The sequence below is a fragment of the Triticum aestivum genome, chromosome 5A, assembly GCF_018294505.1.
Source record: "Triticum aestivum cultivar Chinese Spring chromosome 5A, IWGSC CS RefSeq v2.1, whole genome shotgun sequence".
NCBI classification, from domain to species: Eukaryota; Viridiplantae; Streptophyta; class Magnoliopsida; order Poales; family Poaceae; genus Triticum; species Triticum aestivum.
Genome location: NC_057806.1, coordinates 548,283,457 through 548,307,326, shown reverse-complemented (window position 1 = coordinate 548,307,326; position 23,870 = coordinate 548,283,457). Strand labels below are relative to the sequence as shown.

Genomic DNA, 23,870 nt, shown 5'->3' with positions numbered 1-23,870 from the left:
TATGTGAACAACCTTTTTGGGGCTTTCATGGCTGACCATGGGATTCTTCATCAAACTTCATGTCCGGACACCCCCCTCAGAATGGAGTGGCCGAACGGAAGAATCGTCATGTTCTTGAGGTTGCTCGGTCGTTGATGTTTACCATGAATGTGCCTAAGTTCTTGTGGGATGATGCAGTTATGACAGCCACATACTTGATCAACCGAACACCTTCCAGGATACTTGGCATGAAATCTCCGTCTGAGTTGATCATTGGAGATAATAAGTTTGTTGTTCCCCCAAAGTTGTTTGGCAGTACCTGCTTTGTTCGTGATCACCGACCATCTGTTGGCAAGCTTGATCCTCGGGCAGTGAAGTGTGTCTTTCTGGGATATTCGTCTAGTCAGCAGGGGTATAAATGTTGGTGTCCCTCTGAAAAAGGCAGGTTTGTAAGTATGGACGTTACATTCAGGGAGTCTGAGCCATTCTATGGTGAGCCGACTGATCTCAGTCTGTTGTTTGCAGAGCTTGACCACCTACACCCTGTGCATGATGGTCAAGAGGGGGAGAAGGGTGTGTCTCATACTCACGGTGATCCTGTGGACATTAACACTGATAATGATGTGCAGGCTCAGGTTCAACCAATAGTGGGTACAATTCCGGTTAGTACCATCACTGATGATGATGTGCGGGCTCATGTCGAGCCAACTGTCGATACACTTAAGATTGGTGCTCTCCAGGTTCCTGTTCGGGATCGATGGCAGACGAATACCCTGGTGTACTCTCGGCGGCAACCACAAGTGCAGGGGGAGCAGCAAGGCAGGGAGGCAAGAGTGCAGGGGGAGCAGCAAGGCAGGGAGGCAAGAGTGCAGGGGGAGCAGCAAGGCAGTGAGGCAAGAGTGCAGGGGGAGCAGCAAGGCAGTGAGGCAAGCTCATCTGACACAGCGGAGCTGCCCATTGCGTTGCGGAAACCTACACGTGAAGCGGCAAGGAAGGGTGAGGTAGCAAGGAAGGCTCTGCCAAAGGATGATGCTTGTGATGACCTTGATATTGGCAATTTTGTGTCTTACAAGGCTTTGTCACCTTCATATAAGGCGTTTGTTGCCTCTCTGCCAACTGTGTCTATCCCTAGGGATTGGAAGGCTGCAAAGCAAGATCCGAAGTGGCGTGAATCGATGATAGAGGAGTTAGAAGCATTGAAAAAAAACAAGACATGGGTGCTAACCACATTGCCGGCAGGAAAGAAAGCAGTGAGTTGTAAGTGGATTTTTACTGTGAAGCAGAATCCTGAGGGCAAGGTGGAACGGTATAAGGCTAGATTGGTTGCCAGAGGATATAGTCAAACTTATGGAATTGACTATGATGAGACATTTGCTCCAGTTGCAAAGATGAACACGGTACGGGTATTGGTCTCGTGTGCTGCAAACTTTGGGTGGAAATTGCACCAGTTAGATGTCAAGAATGCCTTCTTACATGGTGACTTGAAAGAAGAGGTATACATGGAGATACCGCCAGGTTTTGGCACAGAACAGACTACGGGGAAGGTATGCAGGCTGAAGAAATCCTTGTATGGTCTGAAGCAATCGCCGAGGGCATGGTTTGATAGGTTCAGACGAGCTGTTTGGAATATGGGGTATGGCCAATGTAATGGTGACCACACGGTGTTTTATAGACACACTAATAAGAAGATCACCATTGTTGCAGTGTGTTGATGATATCATCATCACTGGAGATGATGAGGAGGAAATAAAGAGAGTGAAGGGGTGTGTGAGCAAGGAGTTTGAGGTAAAAGACTTAGGAAATCTAAAGTACTTCCTTGGCATAGAAGTGGCCCGGACAGAGAAGGGAATATCTTTGTGCCAACGAAAATACACCTTGAATCTTTTGAGTGACATGGGCATGATGGGATGTCGTGCAGCCCCTACTCCAATTGAACAAAATCATCAAGTAACAGCACAATCAGGTGAGCTAGTGAATAAGGAAGATTATCAGAAGCTGGTTGGGAGGTTATTGTACTTGTGTCATACTAGGCCTGACATTACGTATGCCGTGGGGGTGGTGAGCAGATACATGCATGAACCAAGGAGAGGGCATCTTGATATTGTTCACAGAATCCTGAGATACTTGAAGGGGACTCCGGGTAAAGGGTTGTGGTTTGCGAAGAGTGGACATCTTGAGGTGGATGGCTATAGTGACTCTGATTGGGCTAGCTGTCAAGATGATAGACGATCAACTTCAGGTTACTGTGTGTTTGTGGGAGGAAATTTGGTGTCATGGAGAAGCAAGAAACAGAATGTTGTGTCTAGATCAACAGCAGAAGCTGAATATAGAGCATTATCTCAAGGGTTGTGTGATATGCTCTGGGTGAAGCACCTAGTATGCGAGTTGAAACTCCTGAGGAAGGGACCCTTAAGGGTGTGGTGTGACAATCAGTCAGCTATAGCCATTGCTAATAACCTAGTTCAACATGATAGGACGAAGCATGTGGAAATTGATCGCTTCTTCATTAAAGAGAAACTTGATGCTGGGATCATCAGCCTTACTCATGTCAGCTCTGGGCAGCAGTTTGCAGATTGCTTGACAAAGGGACTGAGAACAAAGGACTGTAACTTGGCGTGTGACAAGATGGGGATGATAGATATCTACCACCCATCTTGAGGGGGAGTGTTGAACCGGTATGGGCCCTAGCCCATCAAGATCTGTCTCTTGGGCCCAAGCCCATGAGAGGTGCTGACCTAGAAGAGGTGCCCCTCTTCCCCCTGCCCCAGGGTGAGCCGCCAGACACAAGAGGAACCACTCTGAGGTCACAAGACACTACCAGCCCTCCTCTCTGTAGGTACTCCCCCTCTCATCTCAACAGTTAGAAACTACATTGCCACTAGAGTCTGACGGCATCTAAAAAACAATGTTTGCAAAGGAGGCCTCAAGAAAAGCACAAAATTAGAATAAGATAACTGAAGAAAGGAACTATGTATTGTAGACCCTAGAGATGCTAAAAATCAAAGAAGGGAACAGCAGATACGGAAACAATTAAGAAAGATAGATACCAGACGAATTTATTGACTGACTGTAGATCATATGGAATCTAGAAATCAAAGTGATGACCACCTGATACAGAATTGATTAAGAATGTGTCATGAAAAATGCTTTCTGAAGTTCTGATTAATGGAAGAGCTGCCAGATCTGTTGGGACAATAAAAAATGCGAACATTTGATTAGATGAATAGCCGTTGCTTGTACCCATTTGCCTGTATGTCATCAATGGATTGAATAGCCTGAAAAACGTATCAACGCTGCAATCTCAAGTTAGCTGCATCAATAGGCTAAAATTACAAACAAGGATGAAGAAGCACTAGTTTGGGACCTTGTACTTGTATGTTTAATGTTTCATCAGTATTAAGTAGAACTTAGTCTTTAAAGTATGCAAACGAGCTTACTTCTCTGCTTAGTAAACGTCAAATGGTTACTGGTAAACTTAAAAAAGCGCTGCACCTTCAGTGAAATCGTTACTCATTTCAGATATAAAACCAAGCAGAAGGAAACTGACTACCATTATGGAAGAACAATGTTATAAAGGACATAAAACTGAGATAAATAATAAAAAGGCGAGACCAAGAAAAGATATAGTGGACCCATGACAGATAAGTACTCAAGCTAAGAAGCAAAGTGGGTCTCAACTCAATGATGCACAGTTAGACATACTGATGGTTACACTCATTAGCCATAGCTTATGTCTCCAGTGCTCCCTTGCTAATTGCTACCCTACTATTATATGAAACTAGTACATGCTGTTGTCTCCACACCATCCAAAAACTGAAGCGCCAGCACATATAAGCATAAGCTCATCTCATCAGAAGAAATACACCAAGATCACTCCAAAGGGGCTGGTTCAACTGGCAAAGAAGTGGGCACAACTTGTCATCACCTCTCTCTTTCTGGCCTTCTCCTGTAGCCATCAATGTCGGCACTTATCCTCAAGATATAATCTCTTGCAGTTGTCAACTGTGCTGCTAGAGACTTCTTCTCATCCTCAATAGAAAGTAGAAATAACTCTATCTCCGCAACTTTTGCCCCATCATCATTAATAAGAGCTTCTTTATATGACCGCAATGCTGTGACAAGAACAGAGGGAGCTTCTTCTGGGCCCGCTGGACCATCATTCGCCACATTCTCTCCGGTAACTTTGTTTTCGAAATCTTCCTGAGACATAAAACGATTTCAGTGTAAGTAAGGATTCAAGTGTTTGATAGACATATTGTGCAAGGTTATATACACCAATGACATGAGAAAGATCTTAAGAAACAAGGTGCAGGACGGATTTATTTAGCAATGATCGAAGATCGAAGCAACAGAAGTGAAATAAGGACGGACTCACCTCGTTGCCTACCAAAGAAGGAGGCCACGCCATGATGTAAGGACAAGCAGAGTTTGTATACTTATTATCAAAAAGCTTGTTCAGCTTTGCTGTTTCCAGGCAGAGGGAATGGAGGGACTCGGTGTACGCATCATACTTAGTAGACACGTACACAAAGCCCTCGATGACCGCCTCGATCTGCACTGTGGTATAATCCTCTACTGAAATCTTAGCGTCATCAACAAATGTACTCAGCGGAAAAGTACCTTCCTGCATCCATTTCTCAACAACATCATCATCAGCTCTCCAGAGCCAAACAATAAGCGTTTCTGCCTCTATGACAGCCAGACAGAGCTTTCCATCCTTGCTATGACCCAAATCCAAACTAAATAGCGTAGGGTCCATCTCTACCAAGAATGGCGGCAAATCCACTCTAGAGAATTGCATTGTTGCAGTGTTGAGAACAAGTACATAAGCCTTACTCGTGTGTCTCCGATAAACGAATCCTTTCAGCTGTGTACCAGGGAGAAACGTGGGAACGATGTCTCCATCGTCCTCAGGTTGAGATGGCTGGGGGGTCTCCACCCACGGCAAGATCTGCCACTCCCTGGTGGCCGGTGAGAAAACAGCTAGACGCGCCGGCACTTGCTGCGGCTTGTTCCGGTGTTGGACACAGATCATACGGGCCTCCTGGTCCTCGTCGGATATGAAAATGAAATCAGGCACGCCCTTGACGAGGATCTCGTTGGTGGTCGGAAAGGGGAAGAGATGCAGTGCCTGCGTGAGGGGGTTGTAAGCAGCGACCTGGTATGTAGTCAGGTTGACGAGGACGACGCAGCCGCCGTGGCAGGCCTCTATGTGCCACCCGGGCGAGGAATCGCTGTCCTCCGGGAGGCGGGTGAGGAGGAAATCGGCGCCGCGGACGGCGGCGGCGAGGTCCGGGTCGGAGCGGCTGCGGAACGGGACGAAGGGATTGCTACGGCAGGAGTCGATGAAGAATCCGAGGAGCTGGGGCGGGTGGAGCGCGCGGAAGCGGCGGCGGAAGGCGGGGGACGAACGGACGGCGTCGAGGAAGGTGCGGCAGGCGAGGGCGGCGCGGACGAGGCTCGGGAGGGACGGAAGGAGGAGGAAGATCTCGCGGAGGAGGTCGTCTCCGATGGCGGTAATTGTGGTGGGGGACGGTGTCGGGCGTTTCGCCGGCGGCGCTAACCCTAGCTCTGAGACCATGGCTGTCGAGCTCGAGCTCGAGAGTAATGAGAATTTTCTTTTTTTTAAGGGAAGCAATGAGAATTTTCACTCACCGATTCCCTTTCTTTGTGAGCGAAAATTCTCATTACCATTTGCTCCCTGACAACCTGAGCCCACACGCAAACACCTGGCACTGTTTGCCTCGCTTTTGCTCAATTGATATTCCTTTGCTTCACCGACATCTACATCACAAGGACGACAGACATGTCCCTGAGAGAGGCGTGGGAGGATTCGAAGCACTCGACATCATCGGATCGGAGTTGGCAAGGCCAAGAGTTGCGAGTGGAGGAGGTCGGGAGAGACGACCACGGGGCTTGCTCCTCCTAGCAGGATAGAGTGGGTTGCTACTTACTGATGGTCACACCGTCACTATACAAAGTTTAGAGCATCTCCAATCAAACTGGGTTAATTCGGCTCGTCGTTTTGTTTCGCTTCAAACCCTTATTTCCTCGTTTTGTACGTGCACTTCACGCAGTCATACCCTCCCATTGCACAGACGCATACATAGTATTGATGGGATGGAGAGAGAGAAGAGAAAGAAAAAAAGAAAATGTACTTCAAGTTGGGTTGTGTTCGACGTGGCGTTCTGCTAGGACACCCTAATTTTCGCCTTACATACAGGTTGTATTTGAGAGTTTGACAACCGGATTAATGGGAACAATCTAATGGTCAAATTGGATAGACTTTGTCTCTCTTATCGACGGGCACAGTTCGGGTTGTCTGCCCAGACAAATGAGGACAAAGTGCGGGTTTCAGTTGAAGATGGTGTTTCCTTAATATATGTGTATGTAAAATTAGCACATGTTTGTTCCACACCATCAAAAAACCAAACCACTAATACATGCAAACAAAGGGTGGTGTCATTCCAAAGAGGCTCCTGGGCAGCTTCTAACCAGACTAGGAACTCTAGCCTAGTTGGCAAGCCAGCCAGATGTTTTGGACCAATCTAGAAAGATTTAGAACTACAGTCGGGGTCCACCACGTATCGATTCGCTAGAGAGGCGACTGTGAGGCGATCGCCAGGCGATTTCCTTCCAGCGCTAGGTTTAGGGTTTCGGCGGCGGGGGTGGTGTGTCTACGGTGGTGACGGGAGTGGCGACGGCGCTCCTCTCGGCACAGACTGGTGTTGTCCTCCTCGCCACGGTTTGGAGCTATGGCGGAGAAGACGAAGGAGAAAGCGGCAGGGACTCCGGCGGCAAAGGCAACCCCGGCGGCGGCTGCGACCCCGGGGAAGACGGTGAGCGGGGGATCTTCCAAGTCCCCTATGGTGTGCAAGACGCCGGATCCAACTGCGAGCCTCTCAGCGAGACTGGGAGGGATGGTACTTCTGGACAAGGAAGCGGAAGGTTTCATCTTCGAGGAATCAGATCAGATCTTGCCTAAGAACATGAAGTGGTCGGCGGTGGGGAAGGCGTTCTCACCATGTCCGTTCAACAAGACGGTGCTGGAAAAAACTATGCAGAGGGCATGGGGTCTTCATCACGAAGCAAGATTCCGAGATATGGGTGATAACATATTCGTAGTCCACTTTGGTAGCGAGGGAGATTGGAAGCATGCGATGACGAACGGACCGTGGCAGTTTGATTTCAACGTCCTGGTGCTAAAAGAGTATGAGAACAATATTAGACCCTCGGAGATGGTGTTTGACAAAGTAGATGTCTGGGTTAGAGTTACAGACTTACCACCGGGGAAGAGGACGGAGAGTTTTGGCAGAGCCCTCGGCAATTGGCTAGGGGAGGTAATCAAGGTGGATGTGGACAAGGATGGGATGGCAAGAGGAAACCAGTTACGTGTTAGGGCAAGAATCTCCATCTTTGATCCTTTGGTACGGGGCTTATTCCTCAAGGCCACACCGGAGGATAAGAATAGGACGTGGTTTGATTTCCACTATGAGAAGATACCTCATTTTTGTTTTGAGTTTGGAAGGCTAGTCCACGAGGATGGGAGGTGTAACCCTCCGTTTGACAAATCTGCACAATGGGGAGGTTGGCTCAGAGCATCACCGGGGAGGAGCACTGGCTCCAAAACCGATGTGAAAGCAGGGAAACTCAATACTAGCAACAGCTTTGCCAGCTCACATTCGGAAGGAAATTCTAAGGAGTTTGGCAGCTCGGCTAGGGAGAAAGATATTCCGACCAAACGTAACTTAAAAGCTGACTTTGATAAACCAGAAAGCTCCCGCACTGGTGGGCAGCAAAAACTGGATAAGGGGGAGGTGAACAGCCCAAAGAAGGACCGGTTTAGAGGAGCATGGCCGGAGGAGAGGGATCTCAGACATGAAATAGAACGCAAGAAAGAACGAGATCTAAGAGAACAACTTAAGGAGCAGCAAAGGAAGAGGGACATGGAGAGAGAGCAGCATGAGATGAGAATGCATAGGGAGTGGGAGGATGCAAATAGACAAGTTCATGAGGATTATGCCTACAAACCCCACTACCCCGTTCACAGAAGAAGAGGATATTATGTTAGGAAGCCTCGGGGTGATCAAGGGGATAATGGGAGAAGAGGAAATAGCCCCAGCGCTACACCAAATACAAGGAAGAGGAGGCCCCGACAGATGTGGGTACCAAAGGAGGCTGGAGATAAGTATGATGAAGTTGGCAATTTTGTGAGAGATGCTCGACAGAAGACAGCTTCTGTTTTTGATCGTATGGCTACGGATGATGCATCGGCGGACCCTGCCAGGGCGCGGGGCCGCCGAGAACAATGATTTTCTTAGCCTGGAACTGCCGAGGATTGGGGTTGGACTCGGCAGTTGGCAAGCTTAGGGACCTGGTTAGGTCATACAACCCAGAGGTGGTGTTTCTGTCGGAAACGAAGAAACGTGCGGGGGCAATGGAGAGATTAAAATGGAAGTTGGGTTTCAATCATGGTGTGGCGGTGGACTGTAAGGGCAAGAGTGGTGGTTTGACGCTGTGGTGGAGAGATCATGTTGATGTTACAGTGCGACCTTGGTGTCAGTATTACATCGATGCAAAGATTGTGGTTGATGGGTTTTCCTTTAGATTCACTGGAATCTATGGAGAACCATGTATGGACAAGAGAACGTAAACGTGGAAGGTTCTTTGATATCTCAGGGCACAAGATGATCTACCTTGGTTATGCGCAGGAGATTTTAATGAAGCTTTGCGGCAAAGTGAGCATTGTTCGAGGATTGCCTGTCCGACTGCGGACTTGCGGACCTTGGTTTCTCTGGCTACCCCTTCACTTGGGATAATAAGCGAGATATGGAGGAGAACATTCAAGTTCGGTTGGACCGGGCGACTTGTAATGCGAATTTTGCCCAGATGTTCCCGGCGACAGAAGTGCAGCATGTGATGACGGAAGAATCCGATCACCAAGCATTGATTATTAAGGCAACGGCGGCACTGGCTGACTCGCGTGCCAAAGGACAGCGGCCTTTTATTTATGAGGCTGCATGGGCTCGTCATGATGGGTACGACGGGATGGTGGCCGCTGCATGGGGTGCAGCCCGCACAGCCAATCAGCAAGGTGAGCGGCTGGGGGCGACATGCAGCAGACTAAAGGAAACAACCAAGGCCATGCAAGACTAGAGTCGAAAGGTTTTTGGGTCGATTAAAAAACAGATTGGCCACCTGAAGGGGCAGCTAGTGGATGCGAAGGAACGAGCTGCTAGGACGGGTTATCGTCAGGAAGTTAAGGAAATTGAAGATCAGCTACATGAGCTCTATGAGAGAGAAGAGGTGTACCACAAGCAACGGTCGAGAGTGGACTGGCTGATGGAAGGAGATCAGGATACAAAATATTTTCAAAATCGTGCTTCGCACCGCAAACGAAAGAACACGGTCAAGGCGTTGAGGAGGGACGATGGGACGAAGTGCACTGATGACGAAGGGATGCGAGCGATGGCAGCACAGTTTTATGAGCATCTCTTCGCTTCTGAAGGATCACACAACAAAGAAAACGTTCTGCAGCACATACAAGGACTGGTCATGGAGGAGATGAATGCAAAACTAGTAACACCGTTCTCTGATGAGGAGATACGCACGGCTCTTTTCCAAATGGGGCCAACTAAGGCACCTGGGCCGGATGGCCTTCCGGCCATGTTTTATCAACGCCACTGGGAGTTGGTAAAGGACAATGTGTGCGCAGCGGTCAGAGAGTTCTTGGATGGGAAAGCGGCCCCCAATAGTTTTAATGACACAGTCATTGTTATGATTCCGAAGGTGAACTCACCGGAGTTACTTTCTCAGTTCCGACCCATTAGCCTTTGTAATGTGTTGTATAAGATAGCGGTGAAGGCACTGGCCAACCGCCTGAAAATGGTCATGCCTTTCATGATCTCAGAGGAGCGGAGTGCTTTTGTGCCGGGTAGACTAATAACAGACAACGTGCTTGTAGCATATGAGTGTGTTCACGCGATCAGGAAAAGGAAGCGAAAGAGGCCTGTGTGTGCGGTCAAGTTAGATATGATGAAGGCTTACGACAGAGTTGCATGGGATTTTTTAGAGCAAATGCTTCTGAAGATTGGCTTCTCCTGTCACTGGACGGAGATGGTTATGCGTTGTGTTAAATCCCCTTCGTTTTCGGTAAAGCTCAATGGGGGTTTATCCCATAGATTTAACCCATCCAGAGGACTGAGGCAGGGGGACCCCCTCTCCCCGTACCTCTTTCTTTTCTGCGTCGAGGGCTTCTCGGCTCTTCTAAAGAAGGCGCAGGAGGAGGCCGATATCAAAGGTGTGTCGTTCGGCTCAAACGGGCCAATAGTAACTCATTTACTGTTTGCTGACGACAGCGTGGTTTTTGTGGAAGGTTCTAGGGATAATTTTGAAGCACTCCGGACTATCTTGCAGCAGTATGAAGGTGCGTCCGGGCAGAAGGTGAACTTACACAAGTCAGCAATTTTCTTCGGGAAAGGAACGGATGATACTACAAAAGAAGAGCTAAAGCAAGTACTGGGCATCAAGGAGGAGGCATTGAGTGAGCGGTACTTGGGGCTACCTACGGTGGTAGGGAGCTCAAAGGACAGAACTTTCAAATATGTAAAGGAGAGAGCAAGAGGGAAAGTCTCGGGATGGAAAGGACAAGGACTTTCAAAAATGGCTAGAGAGGTGCTTGTTAAATCCGGCCTTCAATCAACACCAACCTTTACCATGACCTGCTTCCAACTCACAAAGAAAATGTGCGGGAATCTGTCATCTATTTCGTCAAACTTCTTGTGGGGTGAAGCAAATGGGAAGAAGAAAGTCCATTGGATCGCTTGGGATAAAATATGCACGAGAAAGCATGAGGGAGGCCTAGGGTTCCGTGACCCGGAGGCTTTCAACCAAGCCTTCCTTGCAAAGCAAGCTTGGCATCTCTTCCAGGTGCCGACCTCTTTGTATGCGAGGGTTCTGAAAGCACGTTACTATCCAGACGGATCAATACTAAATGCAACCTGCCTGAGCGGGGGCTCTTACACATATAGGAGCATTTTACATGGGCGGAACTTGCTGCTGGATGGTCTCATATGGAGAATTGGAGACGGCTCAAACATTAAAATCCATCACGACAACTGGATCCCTAGGAAAGGTAGCTTAAAGCCACTGGGCCAAAGCTACATTCCGAGGATAGTGCGAGTTAGTGATCTATTGGAGGCGGACGGGGTATCTTGGAATGTGAATATGGTGCAGACTATGTTTGCTGCAGATGAAGCTCAGGAGATCTTGCAGATTCCTGTGGGAGGCGCCGGGATGGAAGATTACCAGGCGTGGAACTTCACCAAGAATGGGGAGTTTTCGGTGCGATCGGCCTATCATCTTCGTATGAGTCAGAATCAATCGTGAACTGGGAGGCCAGAATCCTCCTCGGCGGTGGCGGACCACAAATCATGGCTATGTTTGTGGGACACGGTGGCACCTGGGAAAGTTAAAACGCACATGTGGCGAGTCATAAGGAACGACATTGCTGTTGGATCAGAGCTATAGAGGAGAAAAATTAAACCGGGAGTCTTTTGCGTTGCTTGTGGAAGAGAGGAGACAATATATCACAGATTTTGAGGCTGCTACCACTCGGTTAAGTTCTGGCAGATAATGCACTCGGAAATGGGGGTGCCGGTGGCGATCCCGCCGGAGTCTTGTAGCCCTCAGGGTGCGTTGTCCAGATGGCTCATGTCATGGTTTGCTGTAGCTTCGGATGACGAACGAGCAGTCATGGTACAGGGAGTTTACGCTCTCTGGCTAGCAAGGAATAATGCCCGAGATGGACAGCAGGTGGAGGAAGCGGACGCGATAGCAAGGCGATTTCTTAACCTAATGGTGGAATGGCAGTCGATACACGGGTGCAGGAGCAAAGCCGGACAAACGAGGACGATGGAGAGGTGGAAACCACTGGAAGAAGGATGGGTCAAGGCCAACGTTGATGGTGCTACGGCGAAGATGGGAGATGGAGGAGCTGGTGTGGTCCTCAGAAACCACGACGGTGCGTATATCACAAGTGCTAGCTATTCTCTCCCGAGGTGCAATGATCCAGTGAAAGCTGAACTACATGCTTGCCGTCGAGCTGCCATTTTAGCGGAAGCTCACAATATTCCACGAGTGTTCATTGAGACGGACTGCAAAGAGATTGTAGGCAAACTGGGAAGCAAAGAGAAGGATCTGTCACCGCTAGGGCCGATCGTGGAGGAGGTCAAGAAGATAATGGAGGCAAGGGAGGAGTGGAAAATTGCATGGGTAAGAAGAGAAGCTAATCGGGCTGCTCACATTTTAGCTAGGGAAGCTGTTTCTAATAATCGTTGCTTGGAGTGGCCGGTTATGCCCCCAGACTTTATTTTGCATGTAATTTCAGACAAGATCCCCAATGAGGAGCGTTGAATAATAAAAGTTTGAATTTCAAAAAAAAAGATTTAGAACTGAGGTGGATCCATTGTGGGCCATATAGAGCAACAAAACAATTGCAAAGTTGAGGGCTCCTTCTAGCCTTTGGTGCACGACGTTGTGGGTGCAAATACTTTGCGCATGTGAAGCCACATCCCCAACTCATCCAAAGTGCATCTTCCGTGGGCATCCCTTTTTTTATAATACAACCTTTCTATAAACTCAAAGTAAAAAAGCAAATAAGCACAAGCCTGTCTTCCTTTTACCTTTTTGAATGGTGGGCTCTCCCATAACAAGTGCTTTGCTTCTCACTTTGTACTCCCTCCGTTTCTTTTTAGTCTGCATATAAGGTTTGGTCAAAGTCAAGCTTTGTAAAGTTTGACTAACTTTATATTAAAAAAATTAAACATTAACAATATGAAATCAACATTATCAGATGCACCACGAAATGTATTTTCATACTATATAGTTTTAATATTGTAGATGTTCATATTTTTTATATAAATTTGGTCAAACTTTGTGTAGTTTGACTTTGACCAAATCTTATATGCAAAGTAAAAAGAAACAGAGGGAGTAAGCACTTAAGCGTCGGGAACGGGCGAGCCAGGTGCGGGAGTGGGTCCGTGATCCGAGAGGGATGTGGCGGGACTGGGAGAGGCAGGTGGGTGGGCTGGCGCGCGATCCGAGGGGGATGCGGAGGGACCAGGCGGGGCAGGTGCGTTGGTGGACTCGCGATCCGAGGAAGATCCGAACGCGGGAGTTGGCGCAGCTGGCGCGATGCGACCGGTGCGGGAAGCAGCGGGCGACGTGGGAGGGGATGGTTGGCGGGGCACGGAAGCTGGTGGGGGGTGGGGCCCAGGCGGGGTAGGTGGGAGGGATCCAGGAGGGAATCCGGGGCTGGGCAGGAGGTTTGCATGGGGATTTTGTGTGGTCGTGACGGTGGTGTGGTCTGGCGTGCTGCAGGTGTATGGAAAAACGGTTTCGTCGAAGATAACGTGGCGAGAGACAATGACGCGGCGTGTGGCGAGGTCAAAGCACCGGTAACCCTTGTGCTGAAGGGCATAGCCAAGGAAGACGCAGCAGGACGAGCGGGGGGCGAGTTTGTGATCCATGGTGGCGTATTGGTTCGGGAAGCATAGACATCCGAAGACACGAAGGTGGTCGTATGTGGGTGCAACACCATAGAGGAGATAATGCGGAGTGTGGGGCGCAATGACACGGGAGGGACGCTGGTTGAGGAGGTAGGTGGCCGTGTGGAGGGCTTCTACCCAAAAGGGTGGTGGGAGGTTGACTTGAAGAAGAAGGGTGCGCATGACATCATTAGTTGTATGAATCATTCGTTCCGCTTTGCCATTTTGGGGGGAGGTATGGGGGCAAGAGAAGCGATAGGCAATGTCGTTGGAGGAGAAGAAGGCGCGAAGAGATGAGTTGATAAATTCACCACCGTTGTCACACTGCATGCTTTTGATAATTACATTGAATTGGGTGTGAATAAACGTAAAAAAGCGTTGTAGGACAGTGGATGTGTTGGATTTGTTGATGAGGGGGAAGGTCCACAAGTAATGCGTAAAATCATTAAGCACCACAAGATAGTATTGGAAACCAGAGAAGCTAACAACGGGTGATGTCCACAAATCATAATGTATTAAATCAAAAGGAGCATAAGTTTTGCTAAAGGAAGAGGGAAAAGGCAAACGGGGTTGGCGGCCAGGTTGACAAGCACTACATGGAGAGTGAGGAGCCTTATTACAATCATGAAGAAAATGTTTAGACAGGGAAGAAAATGTGTGTGCGCCGGGATGCCCAAGGCGACGATGCCACAAGTCCGAGGGGGTGGCTACGAGGAGAGCGGACACCGGTGCCGGTTTATTGCCAACGAAGGGGTAGAGATCGCCGTGGCTAACGGAGATCATGAGAACTCGTCGAGTGCGAAGATCCTTCACAAGAAAACCACACGGATAAAATTCAATAGAGCAAGAATTATCTTTAGTGAATTTACGATCGAACAGAGATGAGGCTAGTGACTATGTTGGGGGAGACAAGAATGTCAGTGAGACGAAAATCATGAGGTGAGAGGGTGGTAGAGCCCGTGTCAGTGACAGGAAGATGATGCCCATTACCGATAACAATGCTAGAAGGTAAATGCGAAAATGAAGAACTCAACGAGGTCAGGTTACCTTGGGTGCCTGTCACGTGCGAGGACGCGCCACTGTCGAGATACCACTCGGGTGCTGGGGACGTGGCGTAGCCGCCGTTGCTGAAGGCGGCGTTGAGCATGGCGAGGTGGTCCCACGATGGCTGTGGGGGCTGATAGTACGGAGTGGACGACACCGGCGAGGGCGTGAAGGCAGGGTACACCTGGGCGTGGGCGCCGGGTCGGGGCCCAAGAACACCGGCGGCGTTCGGCGGGATCCAGCCAGAGCGGGGCGTCAGGAGAGCCATCCCGTACGGGGCGAAATACCCCGTGAAGGGAGAGAACTGAGGCGCCTGCGAACCGCACCCGGAGTGGTCACCGCGGCCACGGCCACGACCGCGCCCGCGCCCGCGTCCACGGTCACCATCGTCACCGGAGCAGTCACTGCGCCCGCGGCCAGAGGGGTTGGACGACGGATGAGGGACGTCGGGGGCGCGATCATAGGAGCGGTCGGCCGCGCGATCGCCCTGCCCGCGACCACCAGAGGATCCGGCCGAGGAACTGCCGCCCGAAGAGCTGCCGCCCTCCATGGCAAACGCGGAGGCGCCTTCCTCAGCCGCGTGTTGTGCCTACGACTCCTCCGCGGGGACAACACGGGAGAGAACGGTGTCGAAGGGGATGCCCTGGTTGCCGAGGACGACGCGGATGGTGTCGAGCCGCTTGTCAAGGCCGTGAAGAAACTGCGTGGTGAGATCCACCTCGGTAACGGCGTGCTCAATGTCGGCGAGGGCGTCGGTGAGGAGTTTCAGACGGCGGGCGTACTCCGACACCGAGAGATCACCCTGCTTGAGGTTGCGGTATTGGCGGTTGAGGATCATGAAGCGGGCGTCGCGATTGGCGAGGAAGAAGTCTTTGATCTTGTGCCAGAGGGCGTAGGTGGTGGTGGCGCCAACAACGTGGTCACACATGGTGTCCGAGAGAGTGGCATAGATCCATAGAACGACATGGGCGTCAAGCTCAAGGTATTGTGACGGAGCATTGGGAGGGGGAGGGTGGTCGAGGAGGTAGGAGACGCCGTAGCGAACGAGGACCATCAGAAAGAAAGTCTTCCACTTATGATAATTGTGATTGGCAGGATTGAGGAGAAACTTGATGTGGTTCGTGATGTGATCACGGAAAATAGGGTGGGGAGCGGCAGGGGCCGGCGATGGCGTAGGGGAGGAGCCGGCGGTGGTGAAGAGGGGGGCAAACTGGGAGGCCGTGGCGGGGAAGGAGCCGCTGAAGAGGGTTGGAGACGTGCCGAAGACGAACGGAGGGGTGGTCGGGGCAGTAGCCAGGGAGGTGCCGGCGGCAGGCGCCAAGGAGGAGGAGGAGAGGGTGCCCGGCGATGTGGCCAAGCTCGTGGCGGCGGAGAAGGAGGAGGAGGTGTCGTCCGCGGCCATGGAGAGGTTCCTGGCGACTGATACCAAGTTGGAAAGTGTTTGTGTAATTTCCCTTGATTGATTCTGTTACACATGAGAGTATACATAGAAAGGGAGAGTATACATAGAGAGGGAGAGAGAGTCCCGAGAGTTGAGGCACGCAGTCCATGCGGGAGACCTCAGATCCTACAATCTACTTCCTCCGTTCCTAAATATTTGTTTTTCTAGAGATTTCAAATGGACTACCACATACGGATGTATGTAGACATATTTTAGAGCGTAGATTCACTCATTTTGTTCCGTATGTAGTCACTTGTTGAAATCTCTAAAAAGACAAAAATTTAGGAACGGAGGGAGTAGGATCGATACAACGTAACAGAACAACGTTACAATGTGTACAAAAATATACAACTTAACACTTTCTGCTGGACAGTGGAGTGGGATGGTTAGGCGCAGCTGCCATAGACCATCAGGGCTATGTATTCTTGTCGATTGGCAGCCGGCTGACTGTCTCGGGGAGTGTGGAGGAAGCGGAGGCGAAGGCGGTTATGGCAGGTTTGCAGTCATTGGCCACTGTCTAGAATGGACCGATCGAAGTGGAGCTGGACTGCAAAACTGTTGTTGAGTACCTATACGAACAGGAGGCGTGCCTTGCCCCTTGCTATGCTGTGATTCAGGACATCAAAAACCTGCTGGCCGGATTTGCCTCGCACAAAGTGGTCTTTGTGGAAAGGAAGAGCAATGAATTGGCTCATGAGCTGGCGATCGAGGCTGACAAAACTTTACAGAAGATGCTGGCACAATATTTAGTAGATTCTGAATATGTTATATATTCAGAATCTTCAAACATGCAGCTGGCTGAAGGCGCAAAGGAAAGTGCAGAGAAAGAGCTAAAGGAATGGCTACAGCCTGCAAGTCAGGTAGGCCATCAAGAACCAAGTTACGACACTCTTTCGCAAGTTGTCTGTGCTGCATCAATTAAGATCGTCCCTTTCGCACCTAATCAAAATGTTAGGAACACGCATTCAAGTACAACCGCAAGTTCCAACTAAGCCAGCCTCTCATCTGTTAAAGAAAAACTATTGACAAGTGCAACTATATAGGCACATGGTTTCCTTCAAACTTCTTCAGTAATACTACATATTAATATGAACTATGTTAAAGGATGTGCCATATTCAGACTCTACAGAGTTCCTCTCGGACATTTCAGAAGCTAAGCTAGTAGCTAAGTACAAAGAGCAAATTTATGGCTGAGTGCCATTGATGGCACCGTGCAGCTAGCATTGTAGCTGTGGCAGTGCCCATCAATGGAGCTCAAGAACGCCCTCTCAACCTCCTCAGAGGCCTCTCTCCTGACCAGGCACAAGACGTACTCCATCACCATGGCATCGCAGGGCAGCGTGATCCTGCCTCCATCGCTGCCGCTGGTGAAGCCAAACTCCTCCTCGGACATCCTCAGGAGCTCGGTGAAGACCGTCGTCCCGAGGTACGCCAAAGGGACCTCAAACCGTTCTCCGTCGGCGTGTACACCACACAGTGGCCCTCATCAGCAACCATAGACGGCGCTGTGCTGCAGCATTCGTCGTCGGATGTGTTTGAGGCATGCTGCCGGCGGCGGGCACCGGCTCCGGCAGGTAAAATCCGCTGGAACTTCTTGGCTAGCTGAGCAAACTTATTTGGGTGGATCATGGTTGAGTCTGATATTTTCTTGGCTGGCTAAATTTCAGTTTGGCTCTGAAAGTCTAAAGGTGTGGTGTAGATTGTGATGTTGCTTTGTACTCCCTCCGTTCCAGAATAGATGACTCAACTTTGTAGTACAAAGTTGAGTCATCTATTTTGGCACGGAGGGAGTAGATGAGATGAAGAAGTGTGTGTTGAGCAGGCCATGGATTTATTGTAGAAGGAAGAGAAGGGCTCAGGGCAGTGGGTAGTGTGTAGCTATCAGCAAGAGCGGTGGGCAGGGGACAGGGCCTTGACCCTTGAGTGCTCTCCATGCAGTGTTGTTGCAACTAGCTACAGACAATGTGATGAATGATTTTGATGAGATTTTCAAGCACCATCCATATCTGAAATGTTGTTCGGTGAGAGAGCCCCATGGGGTCCTCGTGCCATCTCCCCAGAAAACCGATCACCACGGCTAGCTGTACAGGCAAGGCATCCAACCCCAGCTCGGCAAGTGCCAAACACTTGGCCCCATGGGGTCCTCATGCCATTTCCCCAGCAAACCCATCACGACGCGTGTAGGCGAGACGTGCAGGCCAAGCTCCGGCAAGTGCCAAACACTTGGCCCCAGCAGAACCTGATCTAGATCACATCATGGCACCTCCAAACCGCAGCACCACATGTAGCATTGCACATGGCATTGCCTCCTGCCCAACCATCACACACACTCCACCTTGCTTTACCCCTGAGCTATAAATCCATTGCTAAGCACCACCATTTCTTCCACAGACAAAGACATGAGGAGGAAGAGGCTCACCTTGTCATCATCAACGTCTGCGGAAGAAACCAAAGGGTCTTGTGGCACATCATGCTTGCCAGTGGCCGGCAAGGGCCGCTGCATCGTGTACACTGACGACGGCACGAGGTTCGAGCTGCCGCTTGCGTTCCTTGGCTCGACGGTCTTTGGTGAGCTCTTGAGGATGTCCCAAGAGGAGTTCGGCTTCGCAGGTGTTAGCCATCATTTTGGTGTCTGCAGCTCCTGATTACCATTTACAGAGTCATAGGGATATAGAAAAAAATAAGGAATTTTGATCTTGCAAGTGAAGAAGCAAACAAGGAAGGTGAGCAGTAGTTAGAGACACTGTTCTTTCAATGTGTATATGAAAAAAATTCAAAGATAAAATGATCGATCACAGATTTGTTGGACCTAAGCACGAAGCATTGTTGAAAACATTTCTGCACAGTTATATGATCTCAGATCCAAAACTAGTACAAAGGAACATTGGCGTGGGCTGGAAAATATTCACAGATGGAGAAGGAAACTGACCTTTTGTAGAAAAGCTGCTGCGTTTTGTTCAACCAAAGATAATACTGCTGAATTATATTTGAATCAGACCAGAAAACCTGTGAATGTACAGAAACAGAGGGTACTGAGACATTTTCCTTTCAGTGTATATATATATATTAAATGAGCTCATCCACATGACCACATCTGTGTTTGGCCAAACTAAATATAACTAGTTATATCCCTGTCATGGACAATGCAAGTAAACTATTCATGATTTCAGGTCTAAGGAATGAGCCTTGCGTTGCAACTTACATTACCAGAGTCCTACTCCCTAGAGATGGACTCGAAGTCAATTGGAAAATGCAGTAGAGATACCAGGAATGGATGTCACATGCGATGCTAGAAATCATGCAGACCGTGAGATAGGGAGCTGTCAGGCAACTTGCTAGATTTGCAACAATCAAAGCACTGCTGAAGCAACCAACAAACACCTAGCATGCAGCTGCAGCTGTAAGTGCAAAGAATACACACCCAAAAGCATATGTGGTATCCCACTGTGAGGCTGGCTCTTGACCTCACCTATTCAGAGATGATTGCTCTATACCTCTGCCCACTTCAGCACCAAGAACTATAGTATGCAGTTGACTGCCCAGCCACTAGTCCACTAGCTTTGCCCCAAGTGCCATATGGCCCAGCCATATCTGATCTGAATCTCACTGCCTCCCTTCGGAGCGACTGTTGCACACACCAAATTCATGGCCTTGTCCCCTGCCAAATGCTAAGATGTTAAATCTCAGTGCTTCAACAACAGTCACAAAACAAGCACCGCTGAGCAGCAACAAACCTGACACTAGAACCGAGAACCAGCCATGATCTTGTTTTGCTGTAATAGTCCAGAACTAAATTGCATAGTGTTACATAACTTTTACGTGCTTAATGCTTCATCAGCATTAAGATCTTAGTTTTTAAGATATGCAAACAAGCTCAATTCTCTGTCTAGTTAGATCAAACGGTTACTGGTCAACTTAAGAGAAAAAATCGTCACACCTTCAGCGGCATTGTTACCCCATTTCAGATATAAAACCAATCAGAAGGAAACTGTTTACCCCATTTCAGATGTAAAACCAATCAGAAGGAAACTAACAACCACAATGGGAAAATAATGTTACAAATGACACAAGACTGAGATAATAATAAAAAGACAAGACCAACGAGAAGATAAAAAGAGTGGACCCACAACAGATAAGTACTCAAGCTAAGAAGCAAAGTGACTCAATGACGCACAGTAAAATAGCAACCTCCAGAAAGATAAAGTTGTCTCTTGCCAAATAGGCATACATCTGTTACACTCGTTAGCCGTAGCTTATGACTCCAGTACTCCCTTGCTACCCTAAAAAGCTCATCTCATTGAAAGAAATACACCATGATCATTTCAAATAGGCTGATTCAACTGGCAACGAAGTAGTCATGTCATCACCTCTCTCTTTCTGCCCTTCTCTTGTAGCCAACAATGCCGGCACTTACCCTCGAGATACAATATCTCACAGTTGTCAATTCTGCAAACTAGAGACTTCTTGTCATCCTCGATAGAAAGTAGAATGCCTCTATCTCTGCAACTTTTTCCCCATCACCATTAATCAGAGCTTCTTTATATGATTGCAATGCTGTGACAAGAACAGAGTGAGTTTCTTCTGTGCCCACAGGGTCATCATCCGCAACATTGTCTCAAGTAACTTTGGTTTCCAAATCCTCCTGAGACATAAAATGACTTCAGTGTAAGTAAGGATTCAAGTGTTTGTATAGACAAATCGTAGAAGGTCATAGATTCCAATGGTACAACACAGATCTTTAGAAAAAATAGTACGAGACAGATTTAATTGGCAACGAGTGAAGCAATGGAAGTGAAATGAGATGTGTAAAATGTAAATACATCAAGGCCTTATAGTGGTCAGGATTACAAAGCATTGTGTAGACAGTATTTTAATGGAGAGACATTCTAGCCTAAGATACTATCAGTGCACAGATATCATATAATCTGCAATGACCACATGCAAAAAAATTAAATATTGAATCCTTGTATAAAATCTGCAATTGAACACTTGTATTATGAGTTACACAACATAGTGCTACTGTGACTAGAGTAAGAATTAAGTCATTGCTCTATAACCAACTCAAAAACAATTGACCAGACTTGTACAGACTCTTTTTCTATCAATGCATCGAGACGCAAGACTTTTTGTTTTCTCACGAATAAATGCTAGCAAAACATGAAACTGAAGGCAGATTTTCACACCTATACAATAATCAATTGATCTCAAGTAACTTAAATGCATATGATGCATGGACCAAACGCCAGGGGGAGAAATTTTGCTAGTGTCTTGGAAGCATGGGCTCACCTTGTTGCATACCAAAGAAGGTGGCCACGCCATGATGTAGGGATGGACACTATGATCAAAGAACTTGTTAACCTTGTCTGTTTCCAGGCACAAGGATAGGCAGCAGCACTTGGTATACCCATCATAACAAAGATACAGGTACAGAAAATCACCTATGACCTCCGCAGGATGCACAATGACATCATGATACTCTTCTGAACACATAGAGAAATCAACAAATTCACTCAGTGCGAAAATCTTGTGCAGCATCCATTTCTCAACGCCGTCACCATCGGCTCTCCGAAACCAAACAGCGAGCATTCCTTTGCTTGCAAGAAGGTGATCTATGAAAACCAAAGATAGCCTCCCATCCTTGGTCTGGCCAAGCTTAAATTCCGTGGAGCCCATATCTTGCAAGGGTGGCGGCAAATCCATTCGAGATAACTGCAGCGTCCCAGTGTCGAGGACGATTATATATGGTTGACTAAAGTGTTTCCAGTAAACTAATCTATCAAATTCATTCAGCGGCATAGCAGTGGACTTATCATCCCCAGGCTGCGGCATCGAGGTGTCCACCCACGAGAAACACTGCCACTCCCTGCTGTCCGATGAGAAGACAGAGAAGCGGGCCAGCGTCCTCCGCCGCCGCCTCCGGCGACGAACACATACCACACGGAACAACCTCCGGTCCTCTTCCGAGAAGATGATGCGGAAATCAAGATAGTAGGGGTCGCAGGCCTCCTGAGGCGGGTAGGGGAAGATATGCAGCACCTGCGTGAGGGGGTTGTAAGCAGCGATCTGGTCGGTGTTCTCGTTGTGGAGGAAGACGTAGCCGGAGCAGCAGCCGTTGAACGCCCACCTACTGTCGTCACCGTCCTCCGATAGGCGGGTGAAGAAGAAATCGGAGCCGCGGACAGCAGCGGCGAGGTCGGGGTCGGAGCGGCTTCGGAAGGGGATGAAGGCAGGGAAGGCGGTGCGGCAGGGGTCGGTGAAGTAGCCAAGGAGTTGTGGCGGGTGGAGCGCCCGGAAGCGGCGGCGGAAGGCGGGCAAACGGACGGCGCGGAGGAAGGTGCGGCAGGCGAGGGCGGCGCGGACGAGGCTCGGGAGGGAGGGGAGGCGGACGAGGATCTCGCGGAGGAGGTCGTCGGTGATGGAAGTGATGGTGGTGGCGGTGGCCGCTGGATCATACTTCGCCGATGCCGGCGACGGCGCCGGCGCCGGTGGCTCTACTTGGGGGGGCATGTCTGCCTAGTTCGATCTCCAGCGGCGGCGGCGCAGTTCGGCTCGGATTTTCCTTGAGAACGGGATTACGGAAGGTAACGGCAGACGCGTGGGCTGTGCGGCAAAAGGCCGGCCCACTAACTCGTCGGACGGCAAATGATTGGGTGCTGCTCATCGCATAGTTTTTGTTTTGGAGGCATGGCTACGTGTTTAGTTACTCCCTCGGTGATTCTCGAAAAAAAAAGTTACTCCTTTCGTCCGGCAAAAAGTGTACATTCTTCACCGGACAGGAAAAGTATACCTAAGAGAGTCAATTAGGGCATCTTCAACAGTCGTAAGATAAGTGTTGATAAATTTGCCACATAGGACATAGTGATGATGTTGCATGTAATAAATGTAGAGAGAGAGAGAGCAAAGTTGTATATAGATTCACCGATAACCTTTGCACAAGCTTCAAGGTGAAATCGGTTTCCCTCCTTTCCGGTTTACAAGGCTTATCTCAAAATTTTAGGCCCTGTTTGGTTCATAAGTCCTAGGACTTTTTCTAATCCCAACTAAAAAGTCTCTAGTCCCTAAAAAGTCTCTCTCTGTTTGTTTCCAGGAACTAAAAAGTCCCTAGTCCCTCCCTAGAGGTTATTAAATGACATGTAAAAGACCATTTTACCCCTAGTATACAGAAAAATAACAACCAAACAACACCATGGGGCGGCGGGGCAATGAGTGCAGGGAGGGGCATTGTTGAAAAAGTCTTAAAAAAGACTCTCTTTGAGAGTCTTCTTCATTTAGTCCCAAAAAGCAACTTTTAGTCCCTAGTAGTCCCTCGTGTTTGGTTAAAAAGTCTCTAAGATGGACCTTTTCTATCCCTACACCAAAAAGTCCATGTAAACAAACACCCCCTTAGTTTTTTCATTTTATAAGGCTCAGTTTGGTTGTTCTCCATCACAAGTTCAGATTCTAAAGTGCGTTAAATCATTGAATGCAAGTATTAAGAGAAAATTGACCAATGCATGTACTTTATGCATGCATGCATTGCAATTAGTGCATTGGTAAACTTATTTTTTTTAGAAAAACAAGAGCATTAATTGGGTGCTTTTGCAAACTACAAAAAGTATTCCACCACTCACCATCTACCTTGGTTGGTGAGATCTTTGAATTGAGACCTATAAACCGGAAATGAGGGAGTACCTTAGATATAACCTATTGAAGTAGTTGTATGATAGCTTGTTAGTTGATGACATGGACATTTTATCAATAAGACTAACATACAACATGTTGAAGATGCCCTTAGCACTCAAAAAAATTGCTTAAATAAATTAGTACTAAAAAAGTCAACTAATTTGGATCGGAGCGAATATGTTTTTTAATTGGAGGCA

General features: G+C 48.6%; 2 protein-coding genes and 1 pseudogene across 4 annotated transcripts; all 3 read right to left on the bottom strand.

The window, feature by feature from the left end:
* Positions 1-3,477: 3,477 nt before the first annotated feature.
* On the bottom strand, positions 3,478-5,633 carry LOC123104674 (uncharacterized). 2 transcript variants are annotated; one of them, XM_044526556.1, is made up of 3 exons: positions 5,138-5,633; positions 4,355-5,023; positions 3,478-4,179 (listed from the first exon to the last, which is right to left on the bottom strand). In XM_044526556.1, the coding sequence occupies exons 1-3, from the start codon at positions 5,558-5,560 to the stop codon at positions 3,901-3,903; spliced, it is 1,371 nt and encodes a 456-aa protein (XP_044382491.1). In that variant the 5' UTR covers positions 5,561-5,633; the 3' UTR covers positions 3,478-3,900. The 2 variants fall into 2 exon arrangements, with proteins under 2 accessions (XP_044382491.1, XP_044382490.1); XM_044526555.1 differs by having other exon boundaries at positions 4,355-5,633.
* Positions 5,634-17,014: 11,381 nt separating this feature from the next.
* LOC123104673 (auxin-responsive protein SAUR36-like) lies at positions 17,015-19,926 on the bottom strand (annotated as a pseudogene).
* Positions 19,927-20,114: 188 nt separating this feature from the next.
* On the bottom strand, positions 20,115-22,594 carry LOC123104671 (uncharacterized). Of its 2 annotated transcripts, XM_044526554.1 has the most exons (3): positions 21,450-22,594; positions 21,298-21,346; positions 20,115-20,653 (listed from the first exon to the last, which is right to left on the bottom strand). In XM_044526554.1, the coding sequence occupies exons 1-3, from the start codon at positions 22,516-22,518 to the stop codon at positions 20,539-20,541; spliced, it is 1,233 nt and encodes a 410-aa protein (XP_044382489.1). In that variant the 5' UTR covers positions 22,519-22,594; the 3' UTR covers positions 20,115-20,538. The 2 variants fall into 2 exon arrangements, with proteins under 2 accessions (XP_044382489.1, XP_044382488.1); XM_044526553.1 differs by having other exon boundaries at positions 21,298-22,587.
* Between the last annotated feature and the right edge of the window lie 1,276 nt (positions 22,595-23,870).